Here is a 24,905-nt window from a genome sequence, read left to right as displayed (position 1 = left end):
CAGGCTAAAACCACACTTGGGCCAGATTTACCCTTTGTCAAGTCTCGCCTCTCCTCTGCGCTCCTTGGTTACAGTTGCTCGGTAGAACAAACAATAACCAAAGAGAGTCTGTTTCCATTGAAAACACCTGTTGATTTAATTGATGCGTATTTCTATTCAGCCTCATTCAGCCAGTGTGGTTTCTATCAGAGTAGCAGACGATGCAATGACTGTTCATTATGAATAGCCATAAAACCCAATAAAATTCATTATCAGCGCCATCTAGGGTGCTGATAATGTTCAGAATTAGTTCACAAACATACAACCATATGTAACCAAATTTCACTGTCATAGGTGGAGTTTTCCTGCAGGACATGATATTTTAGAACACTTAGAGCAGTTTAGAGCAGGAGGGCCAGCAGGGTCAGCACTGCTGACACTGCAAGGGTTATCTCCGAGTCTTTGCATAGTCCAAAAACATGCGCATTGGATGAACTGGTGATTGTAAATTGGGTGAGGTGTCAATGTATGCTCATCTCCATGTGTTTGACCTGCAGCTTGGTGACCTTTTCCCCTATGACAGCTGATGGATGGATAAATGGATGGATGGATAGATAACATATGTCTATGTTAAAATATCCAATTTAATGACATTAAAAAGCATGTCTGCAGTTTGTGACTCTATGGATAATTTCCATCAATTTGACTCTGATGCTTGATGGCAGCTGTTGTCAATCACTGTCCACCAATTAGAGTCACTGAACTTTACTTTTTCAACTGTGTTTGTATGGTTGGTGCCTCTCAGAGGATTTTTAATGAATTACCTGACCAGTAATACCTACTAGTATGTCTCGATGTGTGTAACAGACAATCCAAGAAGTTTGTGCTTTTGTTTAGGTGAGTGAAATTATTTTATTAATCTTTTACTCTGCAGTAATTCGCAGGTACATTACAGCCACATCTGTATCTGAAGCCACAAAACATAGTAATATAAACTTGTTTAGAAATTATTACCTCAGGATGGACTTGGTTGCAAAATAACCACTTTTTACACATATTTATATTGTATTTATAATTATGATAATAACTCTTTGGGTCAAACATAACACATGTTCATCAAAATGCCACACAGCAAACAACAGTTGTCGGCACCTTCACACTCTTCATTCACTGTCAGCTTGGCCTTGTGTGGCTGCAGCTTCAGTGCCACTTCTCAGTCACTCGTCAGTAAAGACAAATTAAACTTCCAATTCCATTTCCTCTCAGCACAAACACATTACAAAAAGAAAATGCCCGTCCCTCAGAGACTCTTGTCATATTACATCAGCGATGGCGAAGGCCAACCCGAGGATAAAGTCTGCTTAAAAGCTCAAACACCCAGAAGTACGACCTGTTAAAACTCAGAGATGAATTCATAAATCATTCACGTTGTGATTGGTATTATGCAGGAATAAACAGTGTAAATGTGAGTAATAGGAGATGTACGAGTCAGTAATCTGCTGACTTTATACTCAACAAAATCAAAATCAACCCTCACATGATGAAGTGTCAGTGTGATTTATTTAAATTGGAATTACTTGATAATCTCTCAGAGCCTGACGGTGAAAAGCCAGGGAATGAAAAGGGGTATTATCACTCTTTAAACTTTATAAGGGCAGGTTTTCACATGTGAAGTTGACCTGTAAGATCATATCAAGGTCTAAAACTATTTCCACAACCTTGGGAGCTGGATCATGTGGAGTTGTTTGTACTTAACAGGGACCATGAATGGTCCATAGTGATTTTTTCTAATGGTGATAAATAAGAGGGAGGATATGCGATGGTCAAAGCAAAGTTTTAACTGTGGGAAAAAAATCTGTGTGCACTTCTTTGTGCATATACAAATAGGAATGTATTTACAATGCAGGAGAGGACACTAAAGGTTAGTTCCAGGACACGTCACTCTGTTAACCCAAATTATTGTTACTAGTGTGACCTTATGGGTCATGCTAACTTTGTACATCTTGATGTATTCTCAATCATCCAGGAAAGTAAATCTCCAAAAGTTGATTCTGTTCATCTGGACATAGCGTTTTGTGGGAGAAACGTTTCGTCACTCATCCAAGTGACTTCTTCAGTCTCAGCTGACTGCAGGTTTCCCCAATCTTATAAACAGTACATTTGCATAATGACTGAAACCAGCCCACTGAAGGAACAATGGGCTGGGAGGTCAGTTCCTTAATCATAATTATGCAAATTCTCATGACCATTGATCAACAACCACTGACCAAAACCCACTGATCAAAGACCACTGATCAATGGCCATGAGTACCATTCACAGAGAGTTGGGGAATGGCTGCAATCACAGCATTGTAAGATGGTAAGATGTACCCTTAGGCCCGCTGGTGGGCAGCTCTGAACACCACATCCAGAACACCCTGGATTTTGTTGAGAAGGTGAGAGATGTCATTATGGAGACAGATGAAACCATGGTCTCGTACGACGTTACATCTCTCTTCACTTGCATCCCGGTCACGGAAGCATTGGAGGTAGTCCGTAAGAGATTACAGGATGACACCAACCTCAGCAACAGGACCACTCTCAGCATCGACCAAGTGTGTTTGCTTTTGGAACTGTGTCTTCATTCCACCTACTTCGCATACAAGGGTCAGTTCTACAGGCAGAAACAAGAAACACGGGTGTGCCATGGGCTCTCCAGTTTCACCCACCGTGGCCAATTAGTACATGGAAGAAGTGGAAAAGAGGGCCTTGCTATTCTACCCTGGAACACCACCAAGCCATTGGTTCAGATATGTGGATGACACCTGGGTGAAAATCAAATCTCAGGACGTACTACATTTCACGGATCATATTAACTCAGTGGACCGACACATCAAATTCACCAGGGAGGATATGAAAAGTGGCAGGTTAGCCTTCTTAGACTGTGAGATTTCCATCAGTAATGGGGGACATCTAAAAGCTGACGTGTACCGTAAACCTACACATACGGATCAGTATCTAAGGTTTGACTCTCATCATCCACTGGAGCACAACCTGGGTGTCATCAGGACGCTACAACACAGAGCGAACACCATCCCCACAGACACAGCAGCCAGGGAGGCAGAAGAACAGCACATCAAGAAGGCCCTGAGTAAATGTGGTTATCCCAGCTGGACTTTTGTCAAAGCGGGAAAGGCACCTAAAGAAAGCTCCAGCCGATCCAGGAGAGAAGGACAACTGCTGCCCAGGCGAAAACCTGTAGTGATCCCATATGTGTCAGGAGTATTGGAGCAGTTGAGACGCATTTTTTCTAAACACCGGGTCTCTGTGGCTTTTAAACCCCAAAACACGCTGCGCAAAAATTGGTCCACCCCAAGGATCGGGTCCCCCGACACAAACAGAGTAACATAGTGTAAGCTGTTAAGTGCCAGGAGGATTGCCAGGATTTATACATCGGGGAAACCAAACAACCTCTGGCGAAGCGGATGGCACAACACAGAAGAGCTACCTCGTCAGGCCAGGACTCTGCAGTCTATTTACACCTACAGGCCAGTGGACACTCTTTCAATGATGAGGATGCACACATCCTGGACAGGGAGGAACGCTGTTTTGAGCGCGGAGTCAAGGAGGCCATTTATTTAGGGAAAGACCATCTCTGAATCGAGGTGGGGGCCTAAGGGTACATCTGTCACCATCTTACAATGCTGTGATTGCAGCCATTCCCCAACTCTCTGTGAATGGTACTCAGATCAGTGGATTTTGGTCAGTGGTTGTTGATCAATGGTCATGAGAATTTGCATAATTATGATTAAGGAACTGACCTCCCAGCCCATTGTTCCTTCAGTGGGCTGGTTTCAGTCATTATGAAAATGTACTGTTTATAAGATTGGGGAAACCTGCAGTCAGCTGAGACTGAAGAAGTCACTTGGATGAGTGACGAAACGTTTCTCCCACAAAACGCTATGTCCAGATGAACAGAATCAACTTTTGGACACTAACTTTGTAGACTTTAACGGTTTTGTTGAGCTTCGGGGGAAAGTCACACAAAGTCACTGCTTTATCTGCACGATAGCACAAGATCTCTACACTCAGGTAGGTGATACAAAGATTATACACAGCTGTGGCACAAAAATGGGCGGGAAACAGAATAGAGGCAGGAAGTAGAATAACTTGGTTAAAGTGATTTCCAAATTAAACATGAAGTGACAAAACTGAAACCAAGCATACCTTACATAATAAAAGATACTTTATATCATTTTGTGTTAGTTTAAACTTTTTAGCTTTTTTCAGCTTAGGTACAGAAAAGATCTTTTGCTTCCTAGAGATACAGGTTCATGATTCCCTATAAACAAACACTTGGTGATGGTGGGGAGGAACAACTGTTTTTTCTCAGGTCTCAGATGAGGGCACTCATTTCCTGCATCTGGTTTAGGGGGTGAGAAGAAAGTCAAGGTGGAAAACAAGAGTACTGAGTGACCATTAAAAACAAACAGGACAAAATGCGACTACAGGAAAGGGGAAGGTAATGGTGAGGGGAGAAGAAATTCTTAGTGCGTCATGGAAAGTCCCCCAGCAGCCTGAGCCTACAGAGGCATAAGTAAATGATGGTTCAGGGTCACCTGATTTAGTCTTATCTATGAGATTTATGAAAAAGGAAAGTTTGAAGGCTAACTGGGTTTGGGTTTTGAAATGTTTCCTCTCTGTTGGGGTAATATGATGCTACAAGGTCTTTAAGGTACGATTAGGCCTGATTGACTCATTCAAATCTCACTGTACGTGGGAAGAAGGATTTAAATTCAGTTCTGAATTCAACAAGCAGCTAATTAATAGTCAGGTATGATCTCGCTGTTTTTTTAATGTCACTGGGGAATTCTGATCACGGTCAGTTGTTTTAAGGCTTGTTAGCATTGGCAGCAGAAATCAGGAACATGGTTATCTGGGCCACAAATTCATGTTTCAAGCACTGGTCATTGTTTACAGTCAGATTATAAGTATATTTTTAAAAGATACAAAAAGAGAAATAACTGATAATAGGTGATGGGCTGCAAACAGAAACCAGAAGGCTTCCGGCAACCTAATTACTTACGTTTTGTTAGATGCTGAACAATTACAATAATCACCTCCTGGGGACTTTAAAATGACTGTAAGATGCCCAACTCAAACAACAGTTAAATATGGCTGGGCTGTGAAAACGGTGTTGATAAAAATAGCCACATATTCAGTTTTAAATACTATATGTGTTGCTTTATCCGTAAGCTGACATTTTCAGCATGAGCCAGAGAAATCTCCTAAAATTTGGCAGCAGGAGAAAACCCTACTTTATCTTTAGAGTTAATTACAGCTAGGAAAAATGCTGCAGCTAAACGTGGTATTCCCTTTCACAGACACACACACGCGGGCGTCCCACCACAGGCTGTCTGCTGCTAACCATTAAGGCATGTAAACAAGGCGATTTGGGTGACATACAACCAGAAATGAGAGCTTTCCCAGGGTGCACTCACAGATCTATCCTGTGTTCGTTGGCTTGCGGCTCTGACAGAGCGGCGTCGATAGCGTGACTTTGCAAAATAACTCCCAGTTGGGAAATGACATGCTCAGCAACTTGTTTGGTGTAATTGGCTCTTAAGTAATTTCTGACAAATCATAATAGTCAGTGTTTGTGACAAGAAATGTGACTGCAGAGCCAGCAGAGGAGATAGGAAAATGAGCAGGAAAATGTTGGTTTTTCATTTTTATTTTCTTCCTTGCTGCCAACAACAAGGAAGAAAAAATGTGAAACTGCAGCTTTGCTTTCATTATTTTAGATACACTGAATCATGACTGCACCTTGTTTAATGTTAATATGTTTCTCCACAAACATGACTGCAACTTTGGAGATGGGCGACCACCGTTTGGCCAGCCTTCAGGCCTGTCACAAGTAACTCTCTGAACTGGTGCCGGTTATCAGAGACAACCAAACATCCACAGGAATATGGTATCATTACTTCTAGGCAAGATTCAGACTTAGAGGTATTCAGAAATAATCCCATAGATGGTAGCTTAGCACCAATGGCTCATCACCCAAGCACATTCACCAAATCTTGAACTTGGAGTTCTGCGTACTGAGCAGAATTCCCATTGCAACAACAGATCATCAGCAGGGTAAAACTAACCTCTCTTATGGAGGTCTAAATCCAGCTCACTTCCTGTGAGAGGAAGAGCGACAGAGAAGCAACGCTGCTATGACTGCTTGTTCGCCACAAGTCAGTTATTCCTCTGGTAACTTCTCTGATATCTCCTGCCTAAAACACCAAAAGCCAGAAAAGTCATGAGACCTCACTTTTGGGTGTTGGTTAGCACTTTTGTTGTATTTAGTCATCTTCTAGACAAAATAATGACAGCACTTTGTGTCAGGGCTGAGCCAACTAATTGGAGTGATGTTGCATGCGGCACCACAGTCAGTCTGGAACTTTATAATATTGTTGTCCATGACCATGCTTGCAAAGAGCTGAGAATCATTCACTCTTTTAGTGTCCACTTCATTTACATTCTCTGTCACTACTTTGATACACAGAGAGTTTTTTCTCATTCTGCCTCCTTGTGTACAAGTTTCTTTTTCCTGTGTTCTGAGCATGCTTTACATTTAGCTGTGAAGTGATTGTTTCTGCCATATTTTTGCATACAGCCCTGAAAAGCTGTATGCATGTGTCAAGTATCGAGCTTTTCTCCCGCAGTAGTCTCTCCGTCATGTTGGCATTATTAATCCCACATGCAAGCCGGTCACGAATGAGTGAGTCTCTCAATGTCCAGAAATGGCAAAATTTGTCAGCAACAGCTCAGTGACATAGGTGTTGATAGGTGTCAATCAACCGATTAAACAGATTATTATTGATTTTTAAAATCTTTTTTGAGTTTCATGTGTACCTATTTTCAGTGATATCAATAGTGGGAAATTAACAAGGCATGTAATTCTCTCTTTTTGCCATGTTTTTCAAATAACCTGTATTTGACAACAGCATAATGAAACTAGTTTTGGTGCGGCGTCTTGACCGTCTCCAGTTAGTCCAGAATGCTGCTGCAAGGCTTTTAACTAAGACACGGAAAAGAGCGCACATTACACCAGTGTTACGTTCATTACACTGGCTTCCAGTACATTTTAGAATTCATTTTAAAATATTGGTACTGACTTTAAAGCTTTGAATTGTGATGCCCCTGCCTACATTTCCGATCTTTTAGAACCCCACGCTCCCTCTCGCAGCCTGAGATCAGCTAATCAAAGGCTGTTGGTAGTCCCACGAACTCGTTTTAAGACCAGAGGAGACAGATCTTTTAGAGCGGTGGAATGCTCACCCTCCATCATCACGTTGCCTTGATTGTATTTATTCTTTTAAAAAGCAGCTTAAGACTCATTTATTTAGATTGGCTTTTAATTAGATTTGTGCTGTGTTTGATTATTGATGTATTTTATGTATTTCTGTTTCTATATTACTGTGAAGCACTTTGTGGTTTTTATCCTGTGAAATGTGCTATATAAACAAATTGATTTGGTTTGATCCCTCTACATAGATTTTAACAAAGTCCACAACCGCTGCCACCATCTTGTTGACATTTTTTCACATAGAAGTGACAGATTCAAGTGCAGCCCGATTCAAATATCAGTCTCCAAGTAAGACAATGATTGCCCCATTTTCAGATTCTGTGCGATCTTATATGACTCTGTACAAGCAACAAAGCCTACTGTCTGTCTGTGGTTCGTTAATTTACAGTTTCCATCTTAAGTTTGTTTATTTTGTGCCTCCATTCCTTCGTTGAGTCTTGGCCCGTCTCTTCCATCGTCAAACGCGAACACCAACACAACATATCCGTCTATATATATTTCCACAGAAGCAGAAGTGGACTGACACTTATAATGCACTGGTATTACTGACCACTTAAAGCACTTTAGACTACAAGCCACATTCACCCATGCATTCGTGTCTTTGGACTGTAAGAGGAAACCCACACAGAAAGGCGCCGGCCTCCAAAGCCAAAGCCTTCATGCTGTGAGGCAACACCAGGGGGGCACGGAGCAAATGGTGTGGGGTGGATTTAAACTCGGGCAACCGCAGTAAGGATTTAATCGTACAGTACATGTGGAGCATGCTCTACCAGAAGAGCTGCTCCAGTGCTGCACCTTTGAAAGTCAAATGGTTCATTTTGGAGACCAATAACAAGAAATGCATCGTATCACGTGCCCACTCAGCAATTCACTGAAAGGTTAACCACATCGGGTCAACAGTATCCACCCCCATTACATCACTTAAATGTAAGTGACTGCATATTCATCCTCCAGTGGGCAGAAACATATTTTAGGATTCAATCAGAAAGCAGTGGAAACCAGTGAGATAAAAGTGTTTATCCAAAAGCAGTCTTGCTAAACATAAGGCCCAGGGGCCAGAATCGGCCTGGCAAAGACGCCACTCTGGCCCACTGGACGGCTTTGGAAAATTTAATGCAGAGTGTAAATTTTAGCTCAGGTTTTACAGCTTTATTGTCCCCCTGATCCATTCATACTTTGCCAAAGTAATTAAGCAGTGGCTAAATACTTATATGACAGGAAAATTCCTGCTTTTTCACTGTCTACAATAGAAATTTCAGCTTTTAATAAGTGGATCAACAGTGGACATAAATTCTGCAATTAAAAAAAACTTTTTGTAATTTTGTTGTGCAATTACAAGTGAGTCCGGGCATTGAGCTACCAGAATGTATGTTTTCTGTAATTTTACACATTGATTTCTTATAATTTAGGCCCAAAGAGTCTGACAGATTTCTTTCATTTACTATGACAGCATTTCTTTATCTTGTAGAAAAACAGAGATGTAGTGTAGAAACTGTGCTTCTTTTTTTCTTCTATTAAGATACCCAAGGGATTAAATATGTAGTTAAACTTCTTTACAATGGCAGAGAGGTGAGTTTAACTACTCCAGCCACTTCAAAGATCAAAGTGGGCTGTATCTGGCCTGTGATATGAAACGAGTTTGACATCCTTGTCCTAAAGCCTCAACTACAGCTGGGTAACTGCTGACTCAGTCATTGGCTAATTGGACTTTGCTTGCTCAAAATGTAAAGAAGTCTTCATGCTTTAACATTGTTATTCACATGCATGCAAACAACAAAACACATTCTTACAAACAGAGAAACAAAAGCAGTCTCACACACACACACACACACACACACACACACACACACACACACACATAGAGATGCTATAAAGCAACGACATGCTGAAGTCTCAGGGGAGATTTCCATATGCTCGCAGCGCTGAACCATGAAAACTACACTCGCGCTCACACCCTACAAACTAGTGATGAAAGTGATTCCTCCAAACGCTAATCATGACTAAAATAACTCGCTTGATCATCCTCTATCAAAGGCCATGGGACTCACCAACATGTGGACAGACTGACAGAATAAATTTAAGTTGACACCAACCCAGTTGTGTCAACAAAAATGAAAAAAAAAAAACATACAAAAAAAGAGATGTAGACAGGTAGACATATGTGGGACATGGCTAACAACAGGGACTGTATTAAAATTAGAAAAATGAGTGAGACAGAAAAGAGGGTGAAGGCAGAATAAAGACATTAATACTGTTGGAGTCGCATGTGCCAAAGACTTATTAGTTGACCTTGTTCAAAGACTGTTTTCCAATAGTGTTCATGTTAGACAGTTTGAATTAGTGCTCCTGCTTCTGGTGACATTAAAATCGGACCTATTAATATTATTTATTCTTTGTCAGTACTGCTTTCGGCATTACTACAAGTATAATCTATTAATAAGCACTGGGGGAATGAATCCCTTCCACAGTGCTTAATAATCATCATCTTGCGTTCTTTTGTTTGCAACACCTGGACAAGACGTTGAACAGGGTACTTCCTAGAAAGTGTCCCTTATTTATTTATTTTTTTGCATTCTTCAAATGAAATGGAAATGAGATGGAAATAAAGCACCGCTGGCTAAAACCGTCTCCAACAATAGTTTGCTTTCGAGGCTGAAAGACATCATCCTGACAACAGCTGGGCATGCTCTTTTGGTCTCTTATTTTTTTGCAGCGCCAACACAACACAAGCATCCATCAAAAATTTAAACATTCATTGTTCTTGCATTCAAGTTTTTATTTGCTGCTGTTGGGCTCAAAAACAATTGAAACATGTCAGAAATAATTTTTCAGCTTCTAAGCTTTTGAGGGAAAAAGGCATTGGACGTGTTTGATTGATGGCTGAGTCAGAGGAGGCACAAAACTGAATGTGAACAAATTTTCAAAGACATGCCAAGCAGCCAAGCGTCAGCTCCGAAGTGTGAAAATGCACAAGGCGCCGTGGACAATGTGTGTCTTTTACTGTGTATTTTGCTGTGGGTTGTATTTTGTTGTTTTTTAAATGTTTCTAGTTTTAGGATGACCACACGAGCACAGTGCAGTTCAATTTTATTTTTAAATTTTCATATTGTAAGGTAGGGACTCTAAAATAGCAGAGAGAAAACCCCAACAATCAGACGAGCCCCAATGATCAAGCGCTTTGTGACAGTAGGAAAGAAAAACTTCCTTTCAACAGGAAGAAACATCCAGCTGAACCAGGCTCAGGGAAGGCCGGCCATCTGCCGCGACTGGTTGGGCGTGAAGAGAGGGAAACAAGACAAAAGACACACTATGAGGATGATTGTTACTGCTCACCACGAGGCAACGGGAAAGAGGACCATACAGTTAGAAGTCCAACATATATGTGATGATGAAGGTTTAAGTAGAGGTTACAGGATAGCAAGAATATTCTAAATATGAATGATGAACCACATTTGTTGAATGAACGGGGAGAAAAAAGGCCTGGTACATATATTGAGGAATACTGAGAGAATGGGAAGTAGGTTTGGTAAATCCAGACATCACTGCAGGGAAGTAAAGTGGGAAACTGGATGGGAAAGAAAGTCAGCAGGCATGTGGTAGATGGATGGAAAATGGCAGGGAGGAGTTAATGCAACTGACAGCTGACTCCCAGTCGGCATTGATGTGGGGAGGCTCTGACACATGTGGATTTACAAGCTGCTTCTCCCCACCTGCCGCTGAGGGGATTGTCAGCATGTTCATGCCTTTCCCACACATCCACCCTTCGTGCTCTGCTGTCAGCCATTAGGAATCACCAGGGCAGCGACAAGGACATGATCCCTCACAGGCTTCCCACCTGCCAACACTGCCAACTGTGTTCGAGAGAGCACAGAGCCAAGACAGAAGCACCACTGTTGGGAATTACATATGGGTCTCAGCAGTTGTGGGTAAGTGGTTTTCTCAAACAGTATGGCGCCCCTTGCTGGGTGCCTGAAAAGAACATGATGATTTTTCCATATGGCAGCTTGGTGAGCTTAGTGACAGATGTCCATATTTGTGTTTCATAATACTTCACCAAAGACATAAATATGTCAACAACTAAATGATAAGGAATCCTAATACAATCATAAACCAAAACTAGCTCAAATACAAAGTCAACAATCTCTAAATGGTTGTCAACAGATTATGTGATGTTATTATGTTGTAGGTTAAAAGCACGATAACACATGCCTGCGAGAAGGTCATTTTTCACATGTGCAGGTATTCACTGTTACACCAAATGACAACACTCTGGGCCTAAATTCAACTACTGCCCTCGTCAATCTACCTAGCACACAAAGCAGCAACCAGTCAGCTCACGCTAGTGCTGGAGGGCATTTACACTCTTGCAGGAAAATCTACTCAAGAGGCTGGATTCTCCTATATATATATGTATTAGGGGTGCAACAATACTCGTATCGATATTGAACCGTTCGATACAGTGCTTTCGGTTCGGTACGCATATGTATCGAACAATGCAAAATTTTTAATTTGACGATGCTGTCTGTGTTGAGCGCTCAGTGGATCTGCGCTCGACAGTGCAGCCTAGGCGGAGTAGTCGAACGCAGATTCACTGAGCGCAGGGCAAGCTAGCGAGACAGAAGTTAAGCTCTCCTTGCAACATGGCAAATTGAACCTCCCCTACCCTCATTCAGATCTGGCGTTTGGAACTATTTTGGTCTTCATGTAAAGTATGACCCTGAAGGTAAGCGTGTCAGGGACAAAAGTAAAACAGTATGTTGGATGTGCCACGCAATTCTCAATTACATTGGTGGGAACTAGTGCGTAAGCGCAGTTAGCTCGTTAACGTGTTGACGCTGTCCAGCCCCACGCACGGGGCGATCCGCGGTAGCTTGTTAACGGAGATTTGCCGTGTTGTGGCGTTAACGTCATTTCAACAAGATTAACGCTGACAGCACTAGTGGGAACACAACGAATATGACTGCACATTTACTCCGACATCATCCTAGTGCAAAGACAAGTGGAAGCAGACAAAAACAACAAGCACGCATGCTACAAACTTTACCCGAGTCATTTAGACAGCCGTTAGCACATGATTCTCCTTATGGGGACCTGATATGTTTAATATGCTGCTGAGAATATAGCCCAGAAGAAGCGTATAGTATAGCTTTTATTTTGGAAAGAGCCATTTCTCTGTAATAAACTCTCTTTCCAAAGATGAGTGATTTCTCCATCAGATAGATTTACTTTTTTATTTTGTTGTTTCAGCAACATTAAATTTAAAAACTGTACTTTTGAGTTAAAATATATATTTATAATTTTAATAAATGACATATTGAAAAGCCATGAACATTTTTTTTTGTATCGAAAAAATATCGAACCGTGACACCAAAGTATCGAACCAAACCGTGAATTTTGTGTATCCTTGCACCCCTAATATATATATATATATATATATATATATATATATATATATATAACCCTGACCCTGACAGTTTGGAGGGAAACCGAGGGAAAAACTGGCCCGCTTATAAATTATCATCTTTCAAAACAATGGCATGCAGATGACCTCCTTAATTAAAACCTTAAGTTACACCGTTCTTTCATAATACATTTGTTAGCAATTTAGAAAAGGAACTATGAACAGCGGATTTATTTTATGTGCACATTTGCATGTACTGACAGCTGTTACTGGGATATTGATCTTGAAGAAACACTGGAGGATTCTCAAGGACTTCCCGAGGGTTGATTGCTGATTGTACTAGTTGTTGTTGTTTAACTGTGTGCACTGACTTTTTGTACAGCATGCCTAGAAGCTTTTCTACTCAACCACTACCTTTTCCCCCTATGTAAGTGCTTTCTACTGAACATTTACAGTCCTTATACAGTCCTTATAGCAACTTGGGGTGAAGGATCCAACTACCACCCTTCCGATTAGTGGGTGACCTGCTCTACCTCTTGAAATGACAGTTTCAAGACAACATGTTGTAAACTATTGTGGGTTGCAGCTTTACAACCCACTCTCATTAGCTTGTGTGCATATCTGATATCTGCTTTCTTTGGAGCAGGGCTCGCAAAATTTCAAAGTCCCTGGTAGCCCTTCGGGCAGGGACTCTTCAGTTTTTGGTAGCCCAAAATAAATTTAAGTAGCCCGAATAAAAAAGAGAGCAATTTGTTGATTGATGTTTTGTTTCCTGTTTTGTTTCCGTTACAATATTATACATTAAAGTATAATATTGTAACGGAAACAAAACATTAATCAAAAAATTGTTGAAACACAAATTACAACATTGTATAAAAATTAAAACCATCATCTCAAATACTTGGTTCTAATTGAACAGAAATTTCTATGAACTTGTAAGAACTGTGTAGAACATGAATCAGTCTGTGTCAGATCCTGAATTTGAAATGTCCACTGAAGTCACGGGTAAGAGGCAAGTGGAACCAAGATCTAGGCCATTTGCTTTTTGAAGTTTGCAAAGACTGCAAAATTTTGCCAGTGGTAGTTCACTCTTTGCAACATAGTATGCTGTTCTAAACAGATTTTTTCAGGTTTATTTTTAGTATGTTATTTGCAATTGGTGTTTGTTCCGGGAAATATATTGCAGACTGAGCAATAATGCATTTCTTGCATTTCTCATGGGTTCTAATGGGGGCCTTTCTTAAAATGACTGGTCCCAGTAACAAAGGCGCTCATCGACTCAGAAATCGAGGGAAAACCAGCAACACACCCGGCAGAACATTATGTTATTTACATGGGTGCACATAAGTGGTCCACATGTGCGCATTCGCTGTCAAAATAAAAGACGCGCACCAGATAAGAAGTTGCAACGTGCGTTTGCGTCCATATAAAAGGCACTGTTTTTGTCCGCTAGAGTGGGATTTTTATGGCACATTCTGCACCACATCTCTGTGCGTTCATCATTCGTTTGAAGCCAGCTCACCTCCTGCAACCACCTTTCCGAGAATACGCGCTTCTTTTGTGATGCCAATGTTCACATTTTGGACAGAGAGGACAGATGGTTTGAAAGAGGAGTGAAAGAAGTCATCTATGTCCACTGTGAGCGACCATCTTTGAACAGAGGCGGTAGTTTATGACACCAACTGTCTGCCATCTATAATCCAGTTTTGAGTTCCCTCCCCAGACGCCTTAATGCCCACTCACATCCTGGGCCATCTGACCTCAGGAATTCGCATGATAAGGTGGGGCCAGGTTTCACAAAGAGCTCACCCGAAACTCTGGCTGATTGGGACCCACACCCAGTTTCACACCTTGGCTCAGGCGATTAGAGGATCATCAGGGGGTCCTTTTGTCCCTCTGTGGGGGGACACTCCCACTAGGTTTAAATCTGGGACTCCCCACCATTTGACCTTAGAACTGAAGAAGCTTCTCGGATGAGAGGTGAAACGTCTTCAAGCAACTTAAAGAAGTCCAGACGCTTTTCTTTGCAAGCTCCTTTGACTTTTGTGGTTCGGACTCCTGACATTTCTTTGGTGGTGGAGGAACACCAAAGTAATTGCTTAAAGGAGCTTGCTTCTTCGACATCTTTAAGAGTTCGAAACAAATGTCTGTCCTCCTCCAGAAAATCTTATGTACGCAAACACGCGTTGCAACTTCTTATCTTGTGCGCGTTTTTTATTTTGACAGCGAATACGCACCTGCGGACCACTTATGTGCAGCCCTGGTTATATAGCTCGTCATATTGCAGCCACAGAAATTCTTTTGTCCATGAAACCATAAAGTTGCACTTTCTTTTTGCCTTATAGTCTGATTTGTCATAACTTTTGCGTTTTGTGGTAAGCTTTTCTTTGGCTGTCCCTTCTTCACCCTGACCTGTCTTATTTGGCTCAGCAGAACTAAAACATATATCCTGCAGCTTTTACACACGCACTCACATAACGCTCAGCGATTCTCTGCGCAATCAACCTCTCACATGTTTAAGCTTTCTGCGGGAGATTTCACTTGTCATGTTTGCATAGTAAGCTAACGATTGATAAGACGATGACAGAGGAATTGGTGCGCAATTAATTGTCACTCACCAATCAGTACTGTTGCTCTCTATACACAGTTCGCGTGATTGCAAAGTGAAAGCAAAAAACAAGCGCAAATTCAAACATGATTTCAATATGTCACATATTGACAGTGGCTCACCGATGCCAATGACATAATTACCCAGCTACATTTCCGAAAGAATGCAAAAGCATTGACATATATTTTTCCTTCCTATAATAGCCCGACGGGCAGGGCTGAGATAGATTTTGGTAGCCCGACTGGAAAAATCGCTAGCCCCGGGACGTCGGGCTAGCGATTTTGCGAGCCCTGCTTTGGAGTATTAGCTGCTCCTCTGCCTGCCCTTGGGTTCTCCATGTGTGCATATGGAAAGGCAAGTGGGTCCCAAACGAGCAAGTGAAAAAAAAGAGGCAAGAGAGGCAAAAGATGCTAAGAGGTAAAATATAAGTCCAGCAATAATTACCTCCTATATTTTTCTATAAGCAACACTTCGCAAAGTAGACACATTTATAAATATTTTATTAAAATTTTTTGTTAAAGACAAACTGAACGCACACAAAAAAATTATACTATTCATATTTATTTGAAAACAACAATCCATTTCTTCCACTTCTACTGCGATTCCTTGTTGCAACTGGGGTCATACATGATATTTGTATTAATTCCACAGAACACCATCACAAAAGTTACCCTTTTATATGTATGTTTACCTCTTTTTTTTTTGTCCTTTTTATGTATTGTTGTCATTTCTATACAATGACTTGTGCTTTGATATCTTCGAAAGAGAGAAAGAGTTTTTAAAGACATCATTGTCATCAGGATAAGTGTACATAACAGAGGATCGAAATAGAAAAAACGTCGTAAGAAGAGGATATACTGGTCGAATACACACTGGTACAGAATACAGAGATACACACTCACATTGCAGCCTGCCCGACTCGGCCCGAAACTGTCAACAAGAGTAAAGAGTTGTTGTCCCAACCGCTCCCTTCTTCTCCTGATTTTAGGATTTTTAAGTATGCTGTTGTTGCCTTGCAACAAATACAATCCCTGCTGGTAGGCAGAGTTTTGGCTAAATATTGCTTAGCTACAAAAGGGATATCCAGGAGATGAAGAGGGACCACAGGCGGGCCAAAAAAGCAGTGCAGAAAGCCTTAAAATCACGACTGTTGTATGTATTCTTAATATTCTCAGACAGTTTAGGGTTAAGAGCGCAGAGCAGTTCTCCCTCTAACCACTTCTTTCAAAATTCGCTGCAAAAGAAAAGGAAAGAAAAACCGTTGAATACTGGGACGTCCACAGAAGAAATATAAGGTGCATTTGTCAGAAAGTTTGATGCATGTGTTTGCATGTGTGTCCCCCTCGAAATAAATCCATTCAGTAAGAGTTTCAGTGGGTTGATTGCCATTGCCCAAAAAATGTGCATCAATAACAAAAAATGTGTGTATGTGTGAGTTTAGGGGAGATGACTGGGTATTTACATGGACTGGAATGTTTTTCCCGTTTACATATCTGGCATTTATTCAAGAATGTGGAGCTACCTTTGCCTCTGCCTGATGTTAATCTTGGTTGCAGATGGATGCATCGGTTGGGCGGGAGGAGTGCGGGGGTGTATGGAGAGAGGCGGGGCAGAGTTAAAACCAACATTTAAGCACAAAAAAAGAAGAAGAAAAAAAGCCAAGGTGCAAGAAGGCATTCACTTAATGCTGAGCGCAAATCTGTGCCTCCTAAAAATCAAAAGAAAAACAAGACATAATACCACAAAAGTTAAGATAAAAAAGAGGAAAAATCACAAGCAGGAGGCAGGCAAAGAGCAGCAGAGAAAATGTACAAGCAAACTACCATAACCTTAATGTGAATGTCATTCTACATGTTAAGTGCAGATAGATAGATAGATAGATGATAGATAGATGATAGATAGATAGACAGACAGGTTGATAGATTCTATATACTATATGTATTAATATGCTGGGTAAATATTCTGGTAAATCTTCTATGTGTATATACCTCCAAGTAGAGGGGGCTCACTTAGACGTATATAAATAGGTCTAACATAAAAAGCCATATTACAGTGTGCATATCCTCGCCCTAATGTAAGCGATAGCAAAAAACCCATGCTTTACATAGAAAAAGGCATCCACGACATTTAAGAAAAAAATGTACAATTTATGAAACATGGTAACAATAATAATAAATAGTATTATAGGATTGCTGCTGTACACAAAAAAGCAATTTTTTAAATTTCACTCATATAAAAATATGTTTTAGTGCAACCGTACGTAATAGTCATATCCATAACTTCACATCGCTTTTCGAGACTTTTAAGTTTAAGGTGTCCAAAAAAAAAAGAGAGAAAGAAAAAACAGGGTTGAAAGGGGGAGGAGGATGAGGGAGGGGGCTGCATTTATTACAAAGCTGATACGTGATAGTATTGTACTTTATTTACATTTACTTTCCTGCTTTGTTTGCTTATAAGAACATAAGCAAAAAAAAAAGAGAGAGAGATAGAGAGATTAAAGAAAAGGCACACACGTAGCTGTCCGATGATTTTTTGTTTTTCTTCGTCGTACCGTTTAACTAGAGTCCTTTGTTTTGTTTTTAGCAGAGTTTGGTCGGGCTCACGTTGGTGGGAGTTACTGTACATGTGTATGCTCTTTAAAGTCTTTAAATAAGAAAGTCTCTGAGAGCAGGCCCCGTTTAAAACAGGCATGCTGTACACGAACATTAAGAGGTCCGATTGAGTCTTTTATTTTTCTTTGTATGCATTGTTTTTATGTGTGTAAGAGAGAGAAAATGGGAGAAGAAATTGTGTGTAAAGTGTGCAAAAGTCAGTTTTTCTCTCTCCTGTTGCACTTCATCCCTTCCTATTATCCGAAAACAAACAAACAAAAAAAAGGAGACATCCATCGTTTCTCCTCCTCCCCTTGGTCCTCCTCTGCAGCACTACGACACGTCTTTGCTTCTCTTTGTGCTTTCTGCCTCTCTGTCTCTCTCCATCTTGAGAAGTTTGGATGCCATTGGAGGCTGCAGGCTGTCAGATCCGGGGCTCGGAGGGTAAGGGGATGAGGAGGAGGAAGAGGGCGAGTGAGGAGAGGCTGGGACTGATGAGTGGGGAGGCCTGAGTTCCAGGCTGCTAAAGTGCTGAATACCAGGACCTTGAGGAGGAGATGGTGATGGGTGGGGAGATGGCGATGGGTGGGGAGATGGCGAATGGTGTTGATGGGAGTCTGGGGACAAAGCTGAAGGAGAGGAAGAGGAGGAAGGCGCTCTGCTTCCGTCTTTCCCGTCATCCACTCTGCCTCCACCTCCACCTCTCTCAGCTAACTCCTTGGAGTCAATGCAGAGAGAGGCGATGGCCTTTGTGCACGTCTGGATTCCCTCTTCCTGCTCCTGCTCCTGCCTCACGCCTCCTCCTCCTTCCTTCTCCTGTGAGGAGCGGAGAGGTGATACTGAATCCCTCACTGTTTCTCCCACTACTGCTCCATGCCCGCCCCTCTCTGAAAAGGAGGTGAAATGTGCCTCGCTGGTGATGGAGTCCTCCGATATGCTCTTCTGCAGTGACATCCGAGCAGCTTGCAAAGCCCCCTGCTGGGCCAGAGGGGTGTTAACGGACACAGGAACAGAGTGTACAATCTGGATTCCACCGATGGGAATCATTGGGTAAGGCGAGCGCACCTGAAAGAGAAACGTTTAATTCACTCATGTGTTAAATGTCTGATCCCATTTATACTGAACCAAATACTCCACTGGAGCACTTATGCCACTGAAAACAGTCCTTGTTTACTCTGAAGTGAGTAACATTTATGCTCTTTTGCAGTTTTGGGGAAAAAAAAATCTTTAAAAGAAGAAGAAAAGTTGTTTGTAAGTGACGAAAACCTGTTTTCTTAGATAAGTAGATCGATTGTTATCTTCTTCTTTAACCTTTATTTATCACATAACAAAACTCGACTTAATTAGCAGAAGTAGCATTGTTACATACAAACCTTTTGTATAAAATGGCTTTATAATTATGGGAATAATAATTTAACAATTGAGCACTTTTACAACATATGCTTTTTTTCCCCAAATTAAGTCAAGTAATAAATGAAATATATAAAATATTACCTAAGGACATAAAAACATGAAAATGTCTTAAACTTTCATTCTTTCAAATCTCCAGCAGGGGTCGATTTTTCTGGTTGCAAACAAGAAAAAATTACCACACATCTCACCGCAGGAAATACTTTCCCGGTGAGTTTATAGCCTCAGTAGCTAGTTTCATGTCTTTAATAGAACATGATGTTCATTTTGTAAGTGATCAAATGAACAATAAAGCATAGTATGATTAATGCGTGGCTACTTTGCTATCCACCTCTTGCTCGTGACAGCTGGCTTTGGAAAAAACAAAAAATGCTAAAGGTTCAAGCTGAGGCTTTAAAACAGGACGGGCTTACATCATGGCAGTTAGGTCCATCTTTTACATACAGTTTTTGTAAAACAATCAAAATCTGTATTATAAGAAAAAAAAATATAGAAAAAATACCTGTAGTTGAGAATGTAGGGGAAGGTGACTGAAGAGGACTTGGTGGGGTGGACTAGACTGGTTACCACGGCTACCCTGATCCCCTGATGACGGTGAACCCGGATGCTCCTGGAAGCCAAAGAGAAGATGAAGATGAAAACATGCTGCTGGATATAATCACGAACTGCTGAGTTTACTTGAAAATGTCATTTTGACAGGCAGCACATGCCCTCAACATAAATACACATGATTATTGGACAATTCTTCTTACAATAAACACACACAGGAGATTTTCAATGGAAATCCAAATCTTATGTAACAAAATAAACGAATGAACCCTGATGAAATGCACGACGGTGCTGGACAACAGGTGTTGGTACGAGAACAAAGAAATCCAAAGAATGAAGGCTCGCTCAGATTTCTTGTGTATGAAAAATGGTTGTTAAAGCATTAATCAGTTATTTGAAGAGCAGTCAGTTATCCAAGCAGAGTCGCTCTTTGCTTCACGCTTTGTTTAAGTGGGACCAGCAGCAGGAGCTGGAGTTTGAAGTAGAGCTCTTAAGAAGAAAAACAGCCGCGCTATTAACCACACCAGCCAGCCAAGATCCCATTACCACCAAAACCCAGCAGCCCTATCTTCAATCATCCGTCTCTCCAACCCTCTCAGTCTATCTGACTCGCTCTTTATTCCCTCATCCTCTCTGAATGTTTCTTCTGTCTGCCAGACGGCTTCGTCTCTGTCAGGTTCTCTCTTTCTTGGCTCCCTCTTTCTGTCCTTTTCTTCTATATTCCTAAGTTGTGCTTCGGGTTTTTCACATCAAAACCACAGTCCGCATACTCAAAAGCTCTACCTCAACGGTAGACTTTAGAGAGGCAAATGTTTTTAACAAAACCACAAGCATGTATTTACTGAAAGTGAGGAGAAGTCCATTTCTGTGAACAAAACTGATCAAAATTTTCCTCCCAGACTAATAAAAATGATACTTAAGCAAACTTACAGAGAAATCTGAGCCAAAGAACCTGCGAAACAAGCTAACCTTCTAGTTATGAACATTTATTGTTAAAAAGAGAGAGAAGATATCTTCTGACATGAGCAGCAACAAGAATAGTAGAGTACTACTGTTGACAACTGAGAGGAAAAGAGGGTGGATTTGGGTTGCAAATTGGCTTGCAGCAACATTTCAGAATTTCACATCTCACATCAATGTTCATAACCTAGAGGTAATTTTTCATCAAAACTTACAGTATTACTCTCGAGATCTCGTTTGTTGTAATATAAATAAGTTAAATAAAGGATGCAGAATTTCAAAATATGTGCTAGAGATGCTCGTTCATGAATTCATCTGATATAATTCTGATATAAAAGCTCACAGTCTAACTATCAGACTGCTTATGTCCCTTTCCTGGCCAATTTCATTCATGTGTCCATGTTATTCTTTAAAGTTAAACCATTGTCTGTCCCATGCACCAATCAGCGTCAGTGTGGAACTAAAATATTTAAACACTGACGCATAATCATGAACAAAATCTTACCGTCTCCATTTCTGTGCTGGCTGTGTGACGTCCCAGAGCGCTGAACTCTCCCTGACCCAACGCACCAGTCTGATGACTTAGCCTCAGGCCCCGCGCCCCGCTCTGCTGGCTGGTGGTCACAAATACGGACAAATATCACATTATACCATAATCAAGTGTAAAATGTGCATCTGTTTATCTGATAATGATACTGAGTAGTTTTAAGTTGAACTGAGGTTTGCTGTTAAGCTATTTAAGTGAATCAGTTAGGGGTACTGGATTAAATGGAAAAGGTTCTTCTTCGGACCTGGAACTTGCTAAAACCATTAACCATTAAGTAACAAAGTGGCTGAAATCATTCAAAATTTGAGCTTACCTTTGGTGGTGAAGGTGTTGGTGAAGTCCTCTGCGAGGAGACACAGGCCGGATCATCCCCCTGTGGCGGCCTCGTGGTGAAAGGTCTCGCTTGTAATCTCTTCCCGATGGAGACGTGGGCCGAGACAAGGGAGAAAGCAGTGACAGGTGTCCCCTTCTTGGGGAAAGGTCTCGCCTGTATCCCCCTGCTGCTCCCAGGTCTCTCTTAGGGGAGATGTGACGCAGAGGAGAAATGTCCCGCCGGGGTGACAGGTGTCCTGTGCGGGGTGAGAGGTCACGACGTGGGGAAAGGTAACGGCGGGCTGAGGGTGAGGAGGATGGGGAAATGGGGGATGGGCAGCCAGAGTTGTCCAAACCGGGTGAGGAAAGTCGTGATGAGGGGGAGGAGAGATCTGGGGAGGGGACGGGAAGGTCTTCATCCATGGAGGAGGAGGAGGAGGGTGGAACCAGCAACCTGCTACCCTGCGGCCGCTGCTGGCCTCTCTGGTACTCTGACTGACTATGCTCGCGCCTGGCCAGGTCGATAGGCGGAGCCTGCGGTGTGATCTGGATACTCGGCACGGTGGTGAAATAGCCAAACAGAGGTGGCCTGCTGGTGTTTCCCAGGAGGTCGGACGCTGAATGGTAAGAGAAGTGAGGAACAGGTTGGGAGGCGGCCACAGCTGTGACAGAAAGGGAGGACAGGCCATAAGGCTGCGGGCTGGTGGAGCGCGAGCGAGTCTTTGGGGTGGAGTCACCATCATAGTCTTCTTCGTCGTCGTCTTCATCATCCACCTCATCACCATCTTCTTCACCACCCTCTGAGTCATCAGCATCTGAAAACTGGTGATCTGCCATCTCGCCTCTGGAATTCTTCTCTGAAGACCTCTGGCCTTCATCTCCGACATCTTGAAGAAGAGGAGAAAGCAGCAAGAGAGAAGGAAAAGGAGGAAGTGGAAGAAGATGTGAAAAATATTATAAGCAGGAGATGAAGAGTGAAAAACAGGAATGAAAAAGAGATAAGGAAAAATAATTGAAGGTGAAGTAGTAAGGCAAGAAGAAGAAGAGTTGAAGGAAAGATAAGAGACAGAATACAGACACAGGGATAAGGACAAAAGGACAGGAAGAGGAAGAAAAAAGGGGGAAATGGACGAGAAACAACAACAATAATGTATAAAGGAGATGAGGGAGAAAAAGCAGAAACAAAAAGAGTGGGAAGAAACATACAGAGGAGGCAGAGGAAGAAGAAAAGAAAGCAGGAGTAGAAAGAAGGAAGGAGAGAAACAGGAAGAAGACAAAGAAAGGATAAAGTAAAAGGAACAGGAGGGGAAAACAAGAAGGTAGAAGGAGACGAAAAGGACAATGAAGAACAGAAGAATGAGTGGAGAGAGAAATGGTTTGTATTAATAGGTGACAGAGTTTAGGTGTAAAACAAAACACCAATGAAATCTCATTCCCACCAGCTCAAAACAATAAAACACAATAAAAAGAAAGTTATTTAAACCCTCAACACTTTGGTTTTTCCCACAGGATGGACTACAGCCAAATGTTGGCAGGGTCTTATTGTATAGTAGCAGCAAAGTTACTGCTGGCAGGTAACCAACGCTTTAAAATGCAGCCAGACGATTGGCTGAAAAACGCTAATTCTGGGAATTAAAAAGTTTGTTTGCTTTGTTGAAACAGAGGCATGTTTTTGTTGTTCAGAGCTTCTTATCTGTCCAGAGAGAGATCGAAAAATATGAAATTGATCTAAAAAAATAAAAATAAAATAAAATAAAGAAATTCCATCAGCATTTTATTTTCCCCCCATATGCAGCACAAGGAAGAAGTAGTTAATAAATCGTATTTAAGCAACTATTTCAGCGGAAATCAGTTGCACTAACTTTGGACTACTTTTCCAGTTAGTCTTATATACAACAGTTTCTCACAAACCACCAGTGTTTATGTCTCAGTGACTCACTCACTGGATTTCTGTAGCGCTCCCTTTCCCCAAAAACCCCCTGTGTATATGTGGGATCATATCCCAATTAAATGGCATGCCAAAACATAGTTACATTTAATTTGGTGGTCTACATGGTGGGGCATTACCACCAGCTACCAGTGATTGGTTGAAGTGATTGGTTGAGAGATGCTCTCGCTGGTATGTCAGTCAGGTATGACAATAAATGCTTTATACTTTATTTTTCATTTGTTGTTTATTTGGTTGCTTAAATAATTAATTAACGGCTATAGAGAGGTATAGAGAATCAGTGGATCCATTCTTTACAAGAGCAAACTAGATACCAAGATGCTGTCCATTCAGATGTTTAAAGAACAAAGTGTAGCAAAGTAATAACTGCGAATGGTGAAAACTCCATAGATTATAAAAATAATCCCACTAATTTCCAGCTTCATTATCAAGTCATCAGGAGATTAACGGGAAATCGAGACCACAGCCCCGAGAGACAGTTGATGAATATTTCATGGAAAATCATATTCATTCGTCAATATCAGCCTATGACAGGTTCGCCAGTAATAATTTTCAGATTATTTCCACATCAGCACATTAATAGCACGGCGTATTCCTTGGCGTATCCTCATGAACCTCGTCACCGAGGTTGACTGGCTAATATTTGTTTCTTTTTCTAAGCTGTAGCTTTAAATTGTTCCTGGAGTATTTTAAGGCCATAAGAGGTGTTTTTAAAATATTTTTTTTAGTCAGCTTGTGTGTCAGGTGTGGTTGTTTGACATGGATGCTGGCTGTCAGGATAAGCTCTGCTTTCCATTACACTAATTGTCTCTGCACAGCTACACCGAGCCAAGAGCTCTGCAGGCTGCACTCAATAGGACAGCAGGATGTAGTCCAGCTCAAGAAGTGTGTGTGTGTGTGTGTGTGTGTGTAAATGCATGAGTGTGTTTGTCTCCTACCTCCTTCGTCTGCCTCAGTGTCCTCAACGGAAGACATGGAGACTCCCAACTCCAGACACTTTTTCATATGAGCCTTAGACTTCATGTGCTTCGTCAGGTTTCCTGCAAAATGCGCACACACAAGCATAAACACCATTTAATGACCCTTCGACTAGTCTTACTGGAAACCACAGCTTGTTGGGCTGCATCAACACAAGACTGTAAAAGAAAGGATGAAATGGAAATAGAAGCGGATGAAAGAGTGAGACCGCAAGATTGCAATTTACAAATAATATGTAATTTATAACAAATTTAATTTAATAACAAAATTACTCAACCTGTCTGGA

General features: G+C 41.5%; 1 protein-coding gene across 5 annotated transcripts in view; it reads right to left on the bottom strand.

Annotated features, from left to right (window-relative positions):
- Positions 1-2,017: 2,017 nt before the first annotated feature.
- Positions 2,018-24,905, bottom strand: part of hivep2a (HIVEP zinc finger 2a) — a 140,921-nt gene continuing 118,033 nt past the window's right edge. For all 5 annotated transcript variants that reach the window (XM_085134230.1, XM_085134229.1, XM_085134232.1 and 2 more), the window contains 5 exons: positions 24,580-24,681; positions 21,695-22,580; positions 21,340-21,448; positions 19,828-19,935; positions 2,018-18,980 (listed from right to left, as the gene is read on the bottom strand). In XM_085134230.1, the coding sequence (XP_084990356.1) occupies positions 18,249-18,980; positions 19,828-19,935; positions 21,340-21,448; positions 21,695-22,580; positions 24,580-24,681 (1,937 nt within the window). In that variant the 3' untranslated portion in view covers positions 2,018-18,248. The remainder of the gene's footprint in view (positions 18,981-19,827; positions 19,936-21,339; positions 21,449-21,694; positions 22,581-24,579; positions 24,682-24,905) is intronic.

The sequence above is a fragment of the Neolamprologus multifasciatus genome, chromosome 15 (assembly GCF_963576455.1).
Source record: "Neolamprologus multifasciatus chromosome 15, fNeoMul1.2, whole genome shotgun sequence".
NCBI classification, from domain to species: Eukaryota; Metazoa; Chordata; class Actinopteri; order Cichliformes; family Cichlidae; genus Neolamprologus; species Neolamprologus multifasciatus.
Note: the sequence above shows the minus strand (reverse complement) of the source record. Positions and strands in the feature narration are given on the sequence as shown.